Source organism: Erigeron canadensis, chromosome 1, assembly GCF_010389155.1.
Source record: "Erigeron canadensis isolate Cc75 chromosome 1, C_canadensis_v1, whole genome shotgun sequence".
NCBI classification, from domain to species: domain Eukaryota; kingdom Viridiplantae; phylum Streptophyta; class Magnoliopsida; order Asterales; family Asteraceae; genus Erigeron; species Erigeron canadensis.
In genome coordinates this window covers 5,214,585-5,229,378 of record NC_057761.1, presented here as the reverse complement: position 1 = coordinate 5,229,378, position 14,794 = coordinate 5,214,585, and the positions used below count along the sequence as shown (strand labels likewise).

General features: G+C 32.1%; 1 protein-coding gene and 1 pseudogene across 1 annotated transcript; one reads left to right on the top strand and one right to left on the bottom strand.

The window, feature by feature from the left end:
* Nucleotides 1-9,883: 9,883 nt before the first annotated feature.
* LOC122596373 (probable carotenoid cleavage dioxygenase 4, chloroplastic) lies at nt 9,884-11,996 on the top strand. The gene is made up of 2 exons (XM_043768976.1): nt 9,884-11,295; nt 11,392-11,996. The coding sequence occupies exons 1-2, from the start codon at nt 9,884-9,886 to the stop codon at nt 11,756-11,758; spliced, it is 1,779 nt and encodes a 592-aa protein (XP_043624911.1). The 3' UTR covers nt 11,759-11,996.
* Nucleotides 11,997-13,670: 1,674 nt separating this feature from the next.
* Nucleotides 13,671-14,402, bottom strand: LOC122596279 (annotated as a pseudogene).
* Nucleotides 14,403-14,794: the final 392 nt, after the last annotated feature.

Here is a 14,794-nt window from a genome sequence, read left to right as displayed (position 1 = left end):
TAAATATTCGGTTAGATGTACATATTGTATCTATATATTTATAATCATCAAATTGAGAGAAATGATAAATGGACATTATTAACTAGATACTTTAATTACATATATTTATTAGTTAATAAATATAAATTATTAATCTACCAATAATTATAAAAAAGGGCATGAAAATATTTTTTGAAAAAGTCTAAACCTTTGGATGAAAAAAAATATTGAATTGTTACCTTAGATCAAATTGATAACATCACCTACCTTATTTAAAATCAACATATATTAATACGAGATGGGTACTCGCGTAATATGGCGGCGGTGGCGGCAACGGATGATGTTAGTGGCGGTGGTGGTAACGATGTGGTTAATCTAAAAGTAATTGACGTAAATGGTAGTGTAATTATTTTATGGTTAAAGGATATATCTTTTGTAAATAATTTTATTAAGAATATTATAGAGATGTTAGGTGGAAAATTTCAAATTATTTAATAAAAGAGATATAGTGTAAAATATGAGTGTAAAATATTTTAAGGATATATTGGGTAGATTTAGTGTGTGAGTTAGGAATGTGTTGAATTAATGGTATTTTGGGTATTTTAATGGTAAATAGTTGAAAAGAGGGAAGAGTAATTTGTTTATTAATATAATATAAATATTAATTAATATTAATAGCATATATAAAAGTTACATATTATATGTGGTACTTTAATTTATTATATATGTGATTTTAAATTAAGAAATAAGTTTTACTTGTATTACTTTTTGGTAGATATTTAATAAATTTAAAACTTCATTCATTTAATAAAATATTTTAATTAATGAAGGATTATATACTTCGTCCAGATCATACTTCTTTTTAAAATGAATTTCGCTTGTAATTTTGTGTCGCGATTCAACAGCGAGAGGTCTAGCATACATTGTTTAACTGGGTCCGCGTTAGAGAGGTCTTTCAAAGTAAAAATGCCTATATTAAATACTCGATGAGAAAAAATCTCACACTAATCCGCTCGAAGGCATAATGATTAAAAGATGTAACCCTTGCCTCCTCCAAGATTCGAACCTGAGGTTACCAGACTCAAATCTCTTCATTAAAGAATTGTCTTACCATAGAGGTTTCACCCGTATAAATCATCTATGTCAATGAAAATTACAAGCTATAAGCCAACACAAACCTTACACATGTATAAATTTTTTTTATTTATTTTCATGTTTGTATCTATGTAAGGTATTAGTATCTATTTTACTTTTTTTATAACATTAATCTAATCCATATGTAGCTTTTTTTCTATAATAGTGTTTCTTTAAATAAAGACCCATTTTTTATAAATATAGTGATCGCTATTTTAAAATTCAATTTAATATGTAGAAAATTAAAAGATGATAAATTGAACATGTCATTGGTTAATAACTCTTTAACTGTATTTTAATATATACTTAGATATCTCTTATATAAATAAAATAAAATTCTAATGACATCATGATTTTTTAAATAATGCTTAGTTCTCATTATCACATTTATTTCTATCAATTATATATTTTTTATTTTCTTAATTTATTTTTTATTTTCTTAATTTATGACATCATTCTATAAAAAGTTTAAATTATTTTTTAATAGATTTTGATATCTTTCATTTTTAGCTTAAGTCCAATGTAAAATAAAATGTAATTATCTAAATTTTTTTAAACGATTATATGTAATATCACCATCTATTTCGTCTTAATATTATCAATCAGCCCGTCTATATTAAATAATAAAACAATTGTTATAAAATTATCATTTAAAAAAAATTAAAATAGCTTAATTGTCATCTCTATATTCTTTTTAAAGTTAAGTTTTTTTTGTTTAATTTTCTTATGACGAGCATGGTACCCGCGCAATGCGGCGGTGGTGGGGAAGACAATCTGGTGGTGGCGTTGATAGGGTTTTACTTTGCTAGAGACGAAATGGTTAAAGGGCATAGTTGGTATATCACATGAGAGGGTGCTTAGCATGGAAGATTATTTAAGGGCATTTTTGTCTTATCAGGTTTTTAATTAAGTTAAGGGAGGAATTCAGTTTGCTTTATAAGGTATTATAGATATTATAAGCACTTTCCTTCTTTAAGTTTATATAATTTTTATTTTTGTTATTTATGATGCTTTTTTCTATTTATTTTCCTTTGAAAACTCTAATATTGTATACATGGTCTTTTAATTTTTCATCATATAAATTGTTTTATCGTAATAGATTTTTAAATTACCTGCATATTATGCAGGTTAATAAGCTAAATATACATTCAAAATATAAGATATACTATTTCGAGATTATGATGGTTTAACTATCTCATAGTTTTTAAATATCGACATAACTTAATATTACAAAAGTTTTATTTATATGCTCGGGTTGAACCTGAGTTAGTTGGCTAGTAGATATAGATTTTGATTTAGATAGGTGGAATGCATCAAAACTTCCATATCTTTTAATAAAAACTTATATTTATTTTAGTTGATTAATTGTTCGAAAGTTCTTTCGAGTCAACCAACCAGGCACTCCAGTTCTGACTATTATCCAACCCCCATCACCCATATATTTTGCCACCTCTTCTATAACTAGCTCATACGATTTTCACACCAATTCAATGATTTGTATATGTAATTGACAGTTGGCGATTTTGACCACTTAATACCCAGAACCTGATCGGGTTGACATGTTGCCTGCGATTCCCTGGTCAACTAAACTTGGAACTTAGGAAACTTGCGGTCAATATCATTCAATTCCGACGTTTTCACTTCCCCATGGTGGGTTTCACTCCCTAAAAATGGGTTGACAAATGGCATGACAAGAAGGGACTAGGGAATTGCTATCCACACCAATTTTTTTCAATATAGACATCAATATTATTTTAATATAAGTCTTAATAATAAGGTAATCATGATGTTTTTCTTCTTTTTATTTTACTTTTCTTTTTACTTTTGCTATAAAACATGTAATAATCGTGATATACTAATCATGATGTCTTATTACTTTTTTATTTTTAGTTTACTTTTTTCATTTGATTTTTGATATGATAATCATGTTGTCTTATTACTTTTTTCTTTATATATATATGTATTTATTCTATTTCATTATTTTTATTTATAATATCATACATTTTACTTTTTATTGCAATTGAAAGACTAAAAATATAATAAATCATTAACATGCACCTTATATAATTATACATAATAGTAGAAGATACATAATAGTAGAAGATATAAATAATACTCATAGATAATAAAATATTTTAATCATTTTCTTAATCAATATTAATACAAGTTCTCACACCTACTGAATTACGTCTAGAAAATTTAATCTGGTTGTACACATTTTGTCTATCCAAAAAAGGATTTTCCCATGCCCGATCAAATGCGTGACTAGACCATTGTGGATGCGTAGGAGGTACCGGAAAATCTCCTTGTAACACCAGTCTCACGAAATGATTACGATTGACTCGTCCAATTACACAAATATCATGTGGTTGTGAACTTGGTGGGCTAGTAAAAAGCGGAAAGCACGTTGTCTCTCCATCTTTGCTCAAAAAAACAACCACCACATTATACCTTGAAGCAATGAGTAACCCAGTCTCTGGCATAGTCATCCAATATGGTGGATCTACAAATCCTTCTTCAAAGTGATTTAGCATGTACTGAAGTGATTGTACGCCTTCTTTGTTAAAAATTACAGTGTATCTTGCATTATGCACAAATAACTCATCCAATAAATCCATACGAATTTGAGGCCAATCATCTTGATGACGACCAATGCAAATAGCCGTCACTCTAAATCCACAAGTTCCATCTCCTAGTACATTCCGAACCTGTGTGATATACGGAAGAAAATCTTCGAATCCCTAATCAATTAAATAATCTTTATCCCTGATGGATTCTTTTTTTAGACCTAAAAATGGTGGCCGGAAGTGGCTAAAAGACGACGGTTAATGGCTTATTTTTTAGATCTGAAAGTGTTTTTGGTGCTGGAGTGTTCGGTGGTCTTGGCCGGAGGTGGATGAAAGTGGCGGTTGTTGATTTCTTCGTTTAGATGGTGGTGGTTGGTGGTGGTCGTGGCCGAAAGTGGCTGAAAGACGGTAGTTTTTTGCTTTTTTTTAGATCTGAAAGTGTTTTTCTTAAAGGGTGTTGGGTGGTCGTGGCCAGAGTTGGGTGAAAGTGGTGGCAGCCGGAGGTTGTCACATGGGGTGGCCGGGGATGTTCACATGGGTGCTTGCCGGAGTTTTCGCCTGAAAGATTTATGTTTGTATATGTGTTGTTGTGTAAGTGTATGTACATAATGTAATGTGTACAAAGTAAATTTGGAAAGAAATTAACCTTCTTACTACTAATTTGTTGTTAATTTCATTATGATAGTTTTAATTTCATTATGATGGTTTTAATCCACTATTTATAGTGTATTATATTTGTTAGTTGATTCATTTATTTAATTTTTATTTGCTAACTATATTTATTGTTTCAAAATTACAATAAGAGAAAATTACATTTTTGGTACCTCAACTTGGCAACTTTTGCACTTTTAGTCTCCAACTCAAAAAATTGCAGCTTTCATACCTAAAGTTTTGTGTTTTTTTCAGTTTTGGTACCACGTTCATACAGCGTTAAATCTTACCATTAACGCCCTCACGTGACAAACACGTGAGGGGTATTAGTCTTTGACCCCCTTTTTTTCTGAGAAAATTATAGTTTTGATACCTCAAGTTGTCAATTTTTTCACTTTTGGTACCTCAAGTAGACAACATATTTTTATTACACTATCCAGTTTTAATCTAACACATTAGCACCTATCAAAGAACACACTTAAAAATCAACACATATGATTTTTTATTTTTTTTAATGACTCCTAAAAAAACTCCCAATGGTGTGTATCTATTCTTGAAATATTATATGTTGTCGGTGTAATAACGGGAAAATCCTCTCTGGTGATGTATGATTGATATAAGAGATTTGAATTCTCTCACCCCTAAGTTACCCTCTTCTTCTATTGGAATATGCTACAAACGACACTTGATCGGAATCTGCTACAAACGAGATCTTAACGGAATCTGCTACAGATGAATATTTTTGCTACAAACGAGATTAGATCGGAATCTGGTGCATGGTGGGGAGGGAGATAGTCGGCAACCTTTTCTGGTGGTGTATGATTCATATAAGAGATCTGAATCTATTTATGCATGTTTATGTATTGGATTTGGTATGTTATAAAGATATATAGGTACACATGGATTCATATGAATGTGTGTTGATTTTTAAGTGTGTGTTGTTTGATAGATACTAATGTGTGAGATGAAAATTATAGAGTGTAATAAAAAAAATGTTATCTACTTGAGGTACCAAAAGTGAAAAATTTGACAACTTGAGGTATCAAAACTGTAATTTTATCAAAAAAAAAAAGGAGGGCCAAAAGACTAAAATACCCCTCACGTGTTTGTCACGTGAGGGGGTTAACGGCAAAATTTGACGCCGTATGAACGTGGTACCAAAACTGAAAAAAACACAAACTTTAGATATGAAAGCTGCAATTTTTTGAGTTGAAGACTAAAAGTGCAAAAATTACCAAGTTAAGGTACCAAAAATGAAATTTTCTCTTACAATAAATTAACTCTCTTTTTAAACAAATTATTTTTTCAAAAATTTGACTTGTATGAAGTTACACTGCTGTATCTTTCCAACTGTATTTTTATTTTTTCAAAGTTATTCTTTTATTTAAATAAACAGATTATAAAGAAATTAATAAGGTAATATAAAATGATAAAAATTACTATTAATGTTAAGAAAAAGCTGGACAAAAATCTGATAAAAACCTGTTAAAGCATTTGACTTAAAAGATGATAATTATGTCAGTTTTTTTAAATATATATAAAAAAAAGGGAAATTGGTAGCTATAACAACACTCAATTGTATATAATCACACATTTTTTTTTAATATAAAACATCTATAAAAAAAAAAAAAAAACTTTTTTAATATAAAATGAACACTGAACCACAATACGGATTGCCTACATGGTTGAACTCTTTCATATGTGTCGCAGTTTTTTTAAATGTCCCTCGAATATGAGAATGACATGAAATCACATATCCGTTTTCAAACCAAAAGTGACTAGCTTCAAGGTGCAAATGAAATTGATGAAGATAAAAATTCAATTGTGACATGTAGCAAAACCTGGAAATGGAACCAAAACCTCAAGTCTTTTTTCGTTTTTCAGCTCCACCAAGGGGATAAATTCATCCTATTAAAGTTTTGTGTACAAACAACGCCAGTGGTTGGTGATGGCTCCCAACAGCTCTATAAAAAGTTATATTACTAATATGTCATTGAAACATTGTCCACATATAATACATGTTTATAACTGGAACAACTTAACATGATATCATATAAAAATAACTATTATTAGTATAACGAATAAAAACTAATCGATGAAAGTAACTGCACAGCCGTCCTATTACCATAGTAAGTAAACTTATATCCTTGCAGTTCTCGAAAACCTATTCACATAATACATCCACATGATATATGTTCATGTCAATATACGAACATACTAATTACAAAAATAATATGGCAAGTCTTTAACTTTCACATAGGCAATTATTCAAACACCTTGCCTACACAAAACTTGATAATACCAAAAATACTGCATTTGTATATTAAACTAACCATAATTTGAATGTGTGTCGCTTACTAATTACAAAAATCCATTTCTAATTAAAACATAACTGTTCATGACTAGTAACACTCAAAATCATAAAAGAATACGTTATACCCTTTTTTCCTATGGATCAAATCAATTTCTGTAATTTTCTTTTATCGGCGAATTCGGGCTCAGTGGAAACCTACTTTGAGAAAATTCTGAATCGATTCTCCCGACAATAAAAAGTTTTTAAAAAAGAGAAAAAAGTTAAAAACTTTATCTATTTATATCTTTTATTTTTTTTAGGATTTAATGCTCACACCAAAATTTGAACTTATAACCTAAACATCAAAGTCTCCTCATGTACCAATGCATATGATTAGTAAATAAAATTCAGAATCAAGTAAATCATTTCTCTTGCTTCTTTTTGCTAATTTTGGTTAAAAAAATTCACATAGTCAACTGTTGACCAGGACTTCACATAGTCAACTTTGGACTACAATTAAAAATAATATAGGGCATTACCTATTTAGTCTCTCTAACTTAGGATAGTTTCCGTAGTTGGGACTAATTTCAACTATTATATGTAATAATCAAACGTTATACAATTTGTTAGACTATTTCCAATGGGGATGTTTTTGGGCGCCCTTGGACACCCTTAGGTGCCCTTGGATATCCTTTGTGGTTGAAACTAGCTTGTCCAAACCTAAAGATTTTTTGATGCATGCCCTTAGGTGCCCTTACTTATATATATATATTTTTTAGTGGAGTTAAAAGATATGTAAGGATATTTGTATGGTTGGAGATAGCCTTATAATGTTTTTTTAGGAAAATTCAAATTATTTTACTCCGATTCTAACACTACACAATTGGCGATTGCCTAGCTACCATCTCTTCAATCCATCCTACAAAAAGAGTGAACCATAGAATCCAAGCCTTTAGGTTATATCTACTACCTAGACATTAAAAAGATATACACCGACCATATTACATTCACTTTCTTTTGTGTAAAAAGATTGGAAGACAGGTAACACTTATTCGCTGTGAAATGTTCATTTAAAAACTAAATTTTATGTGAAAACAAAAAAACTGGTCAAAACACACTGTGATTTGAATTTAACACAATGTGTTTTAATTGTGTTTTTATAAAACACAATGTGTTTTTATTGTGTAATATAAAATACGTTGTGTTAAGCTTATATCACAATGTGTTTTTGATAACGTTGTAAATCAGAAAATTGTTTAAACACACTGTGATATGAACTTAACACAATGTGTTTTTGAAAAACATATTGAAAACACATTGTGTTAAATTCAGATCACAGTGTGTTTGACAGTTTTTTAGTTTTCACGAAAATTTTAGTTTTCAAATGATCAAAACCTCCAACGTTAATTGGCCAAATATTTTTGGAAATATAACTAATCGTGAAAATCAATATCTAAACCTCGACAATCTAAAATCTATTTACACTATTACGAAGTGGATAAATCTGTTATGAGCTAAAAGTTTGACATGGGTAATTTAAACAACATTTTCTTTAATTAGGGGAAAAAAAACATGGGAGTTTAGATTAATAGTCTCCTCATTTTTACTAAGTTAGTTTCTTTTGGATAAAATGAGAGATAGTGCCCGCGCGTTGCAGCGGTAAGATGGTGGGGTGGTAGGTAATAGGAGGTGATAAGGCATAGAGTGTGATAACCAAATGCCTTAGCCGTACGCCCTCGAATTTGAAAATTCGTCGAAAGTTTATTGAATGACATATCTAATGAAAGAGTACAAAATTTTAAGAACACCCACACAATTTTTATAATTTATCGATATACGGTTTTTGAGATAAAAGATCTTGAATAAATTAGAGGAATAAAATGATTTATGGGGGAGAGAGAAAAAAATAAGTGGTTGAGATTTGAGAAAAGAGAGAAAAATAAATAGTTAAGATTTAAGGGTATTATAGGTATATTAGGTAGAGATGTTTAAATTAGTGAATAAAAAAGATAGACAAATTAGGTACTTTAATTCATCTTTTGAGAATTCAAAAAAAGGGTTTCTCCTTTATAATATAGTATTAGATTAGGCCGGGTATATACAAACCAAACCTTCATAAAGGGACCTAATTCCTGTGTCATTCACAAAACTTGAACACAAGACCTCATGCAAGGGAAATGACTTTTCAACCATTTAGCTAAAGCTCAAGTACATGTTAATAAAATATTTTGAATTTAATATTTAGTTGGCATACAATTAAACACAAGATTTGACAAATGAAATATTTTGAATCTAATTTTGGTCCCAAGTTTAATGCATTGAAGTTATATTATTTAGATGGTGACATATTAAAACAAATTGCTTGAATCTTGAATTTGGTTTAAATCATGCATATTAATTAAAGATTAAGATATTGATGTAATGACTTGTTTATGGAGTTACAAATATTGCATGCCGTGTTATTGAGTGTAGCATACGAGGGAAAAGAATCGTGGACGTCTAATCAAATGATGGAGTTTACAAAGAAGAAGAATATTTTTCCAGATGTTTTACTTGAATACAAAATTTAGCTAATAATATTTTTCAAACTTAATATTATTAATGAGTCTTATAAACAGGGTACAATGAGTCAAGAAAGCCTAAACGGGTTAATAATTTCTAAGTATTGAAAATAAATTTCTAGCCAGTGTAGATAATGACTAAGTAATTGATGTAAATTTGCCTATATCATTTTAGATGGTTCATTATGATGTAAATTTCTAGCTAGTGTAGATCACGAATTAATAATATTTTTCTGTGTATACATCATTTTAGGTGGTTCATTATGATGTAAATTTAATTCGGACTCTAACTCCTCATATATTAAGTTGTAACTTTTTATGTATTCAACAATAATTGGCCGGCATGTGGATGAGGCGCCAAGTATGACTATTTCGATAGGGGATTTTCGACCAATCTCGCTCTAAATTTTCAGGCTCAACCCTGACCATACAATACCTTTTAACTCACTATAGTTGTCCGTTTGGCTGGTCTTACGGAAATTATTACTCTTCGATCATTATATTTGCATTGGCCGGATGCAACACTTCATTCCTGCCTTTCTTGACACCTTTTTTGTATTTTTTTTTAACTAAAAATAGTATATATATTAAAGAAAGACTATGTAACGCCATAAACCATCAGAATTAATATAGTGTCAATTATTTCTTCTTTTGGTAACCAACATATTATTCGAATCATAAATCAACATATTGCAAGAATGGAGATGTTGCCTCAGTTTATGCATACTCCATTGTCTCATAAGCTGTCCAAAAGGGTAAAATCTAGACCAGCATTCATAGTTTCCATTATTAGATTAAATGAAGGCGTACATGAAACAAGAAAAACCCATAATTGGCCAAACCAAATTCAACTTCCTACATTCATGAAACCAAAATTATCTTTTCAGCCAGAGTTTAGTAAAAAATTGTCTGAGCTGAAATTACTTGAAAAATTACTTAAAACATTTGATAGAGCAATCATCAAATTCATTGACCCTCCTCTTCACCTATCCGTTGACCCGAGCTACATTCTATCTGATAATTTTGCACCAGTTGATGAGTTGAGCCCAACTGAATGCAAGGTAGTACATGGGTCAATCCCTAAATGCCTTGATGGTGTGTACATACGAAATGGGCCAAATCCACGATTTGTCCCTAATGGGCCACACCACTACCTTGATGGCGATGGGATGTTGCACTCCATTAAGATCTCTCAAGGCCTAGCCACTTTATGCAGCCGCTACGTGAAGACAAATAAGTATCTTTCTGAGGACAAAGCTAGATCCTGTGTAGTACCCAACATTATTGGAGGTATGCAAAGTGCCGGTCCCTTTATTGCTCGCATGGCATTGTTCTGTGCAAGAATTATATCAGGGCAATATGATATTGAAAATGGCATTGGTGTTGCTAACACCAACTTAGCCTTTTTTGGTGGCAGTTTGTACGCATTATGCGAATCTGATCTTCCCTATGCATTAAAAGTCCAAGAAAATGGTGACATTATAACTTTAGGTCTCCATGATTGCAATGGGAAGCTTTCCAAAAACATGACTGCTCATATAAAGATCGATCCAGAGACTAAAGAAGCTTTTGCATTTCGTTACTGGGCAACGCGTCCGTATTTGACTTACTTTCATTTTGATGCAAATGGAAATAAGCAACCTGATGTCCCCATCTTCTCTATGGACCAACCATCGTTAACTCATGACTTGGCTATCACAAAAAAGTATGCGGTAATATGTGATATTCAACTTGGAGCGGATCCAATGAACCTTATCCGTGGAAGACATGTTGTAAGCATAGATCGTGCAAAAGTTCCAAGAATCGGTCTTCTTCCAAGATACGCAAAGGATGAATCCAATATGAAATGGTTTGATGTGCCCGGATTCAATATATTTCATGCCGTCAATGCATGGGACGAAATGGATGATGAAGGCAATGAGGTTGTGGTGATGGTTGCACCAAATATATTGTCCATGGAGCACTTCTTGGAACGGGTCGATTTGATCCAAACATCAATGGAGAAAGTAACCATTAACATTGGGACCGGGGTTGTTTCTAGACAAACTTTATCTACTGATAACTTGGAGTTTCCTGTCATCAATCCATCTTACATTTCAAAAAAGAACAGGTAATTAAAAAACCTCATTTATCATTTTTGAAATTTTCTTTTTGCATTTAATATTTTGAAATACTAGTATATCTTATAGTAATTGCTGTTACACAGGTATATTTATGCAGCAGTTTGTGAGAAAACGCCAGTAAAATCAAGGATGATGAGGACAATAGGTGTGGCAAAACTTGACATTACATTGTCTGAACCACATGAGTACACGGTGGCTAGTCGGATGTATGGAGATAATTGTTATGGTGGTGAACCTTTTTTTGTTGCAAGAGACCCAGAAGATTTGAACGCGGGAGAGGATGATGGGTATCTAGTTTCATATGTGCACAATGAAACCTCGGGTGAGTCGAGGTTCTTGGTGATGGATGCCCGGTCACCAACTCTAGATTACGTTGCAGCTGTAAATCTGCCGCAACGAGTGCCTTATGGTTTACATGGGATTTTTATTAGGGAAAAGGACCTCGTTTGATGAAAATGTGATCACTCTAACTTTATCATATATATTGTTCCTACCACCGGTATAGGATTTTTTTAATAACACAGCAGAGCAGAGGGTATGTAGGTTTTTGTGCTTTTTAAATAAGATCTACTAGTATTTATTAGGTGTTGGTGCAATGGTGGTTTGCAGTTTTATTGAGGAATACAAATCAGATGTGTGATATGAAGTTATGGAAATATGAACAGGGCCAGTGATGAGCCTTTGACAACCTGACCGAACATGGCCCAAATATTGAGTGGAAGCGGTCAAATGGAAAGATCACCCAGGGTTGAATAATGGGTCAAAACGGGCTTTTCCTGCAAACTATTATTGTCCCTTTAGTTTCTTCCAGTAAGCAAATAATTCATAATCTGTGATTGCAAAACGAATTTTATAAATAAACAAACTAAATCTGAAGACAACAATGTATGAGGTTGTGTCATGTACGGATCAAAAAGAAGGTCTGACCAATTTTTAACGCGTTTGATCCATTTGATGCGTTTGAGATATAACACGAATCAAATTAACCAGCTGAGAAGATTGATACCTCCAGTATAGTAACTACATATTACTGTCAAACCCAAAAATTATACTCCATTAACATGCTAGAAACATGCATAAAATCCATGCCAGACCCAAAAATTGCATTAAGATGCTAGAAATTTGCATATAATCCACCAAAACAAAAACAATATACATTTATAAATTTGGTAGAAGCCCAACCTCTCTAACGCACACAAGAAAGCCTATTTGTATTCACCTATTATCCACCCCACCTAATTTGCCATCTCTACAAAAAGACAAACTGTATATGATATTGAAAATGGCAGCCAACTTAGTAATGAGAATCAAGATTCTCCACTTCTACTGGGATCTCAACCAAGTTTCCATCGAAACACCTACCGATAAGAAAGAAGCCATTTAAACTTCATAATGAGTACATGATAGGAATGACAATCATAACTTTGTTGCAGTAGTGTGTCGAATAACATTTCATATAAGTAAAAACAAATGTATAGAGTATAAACATTACTCCAGATGGGAATTCACTGCTGTTGTAACCATTTCAAAGAAAAGATTCAACAAAAGAGAACATATTAACCACAAGTGTATTCGGTACACTTCAAGAATAATAAGAGAAATATTGGAGATGCATTTGTAAGGAGTGAAGATGATCGGGTAGACAAGCGGCCCGTTAACAATTCCAAATCTGTCTTGTTACAAAAAAATTGAGCAGCTTCAGAAAACGTGAATTATTTGTGTTTGGAATTTTATTGATATCAATGAAGTAAAAGCTGCTAATAGTGCCACATAAATTTTGGCAAGGGTGTAATCGGCAAAAAAGATCGGCAAGTTGGTTTGGCAAATTTTGGCAAATTGGCAATGCTATAGCACATAAATTGGCAACTTTAATTGGCAAGTTTGACAAGTGACATCGGCTAGTTTTGGCGATGCTAGTGAACGTTGGAGAGCATTGGCAAGGTACAAAAATTCTCTTTTTTTGTTTTTTTCTTGTTTGTCTTTTTTTAGCAAGAATTGGTAAGTTTGGCTAATTTTATTGCACTACACCACCTACTTTGGCAAGCATTTGGCAAGGATTGACAAAAATTTGGCAAAACCACGTGACGTCGTGTGATTGGTTAAAAACTTGTCAATTTGCCAAGGATTTGACACTACACCCTTGCCCCTTAGGTACTACCCGCAGCACCCAAGATGGGTTCTGCCACTCTCAAAGACACGAGACTCAATATGTACATTTAATAAACTTCTAGGGTAAATGACAAAAAAAAAAATAATAATAATAAAAAATTTCAGATCACTTACAGTATTGATCATTACCCCAATAATTTAAACCAATTTAACCCCTAACCATCAAACTCATGGCCTGGTAAATCAAATCTGATTAACCCAACAAACTAATCCACCAATAATAACAACAACGTAATGAAGTTTTACTGTGACATTTGATCCAGGTCCCTTTCCCTGTGACATTTGTCCAAAAACATGAACATCCCAGGTCATGAGTTAAAGAAGGCTTTTTCATAGAGAAGATAGGGACACCAGGTTGCTTATTTCCATTTGCATCAAAACGGAAGTAAGTCAAAAATGGGTGTATTAGCCCGTAACGAAAAGCAAATGCATCTTTAGTCTCAGGATCGATCTTTGGGTGAGCCGTCATATTCATGGAAAGCTTTCCATTGAAATCATGCTGACCTAAAGTTATAATGTCACCACTTTTTTGAACTTTTATTATATATGGGAGATCAGATTCGCATAAAGCGTACAAACTGCCCCCGAGAAAGGCTAAGGTGGTGTTAGCAACACCAAAGCCTTTTCCAATATCATATTTTCACGATACAATTCTTGCAAAGAACAATGTTGCACGAGCAAAAAAGGGACCGAGACTTTCCATACCTCCAATTTTTGGGACAACACATGATCTAGCTTGGTGCTCAAACAAATACTTATTTGTCTTCACGTAGCGGCTGCAGAAAGTGACCCGGCCTTGAGAGATTCTGATACAATGCAACATCCCATCGCCATCAAGGTAATGGTGTGGACCATTAGGAACGAATTGTGGTTTGGTCCATTTCTCGTATGTACACACCATCAAGGCATTTAGGGATTGACCCATTGTTAAAATAACCAACTATGTATTATTTTTGTATAAAGATATCTTATTTTGTTGCATAAGTGTAATTGCAGATAATTGAGGGACTATAGTTGACAAGAAGAGAAGTTAAAGGATGGCGGTGGCATTTAGGAAAGATGAAGGGCTATTGCATAACTAAGCAGTATAAAAGGAATAAGAAGAACCCATTTAGGGTTAACACACAAATTCATCTCTGTATTCTTTGGTTTTCTGGTTTCTCGATATATTCATCTCATATATATATATTTTTCTGTATATTGATTTGATTATCTTGATCAATCAATCTAGCTTGTTAATATTCTAAACAATCTGTTTAAAAAATATCTCTTGTATTAGTCTAATCTATAATAATAATAAAATTGTCAGTCTATCAA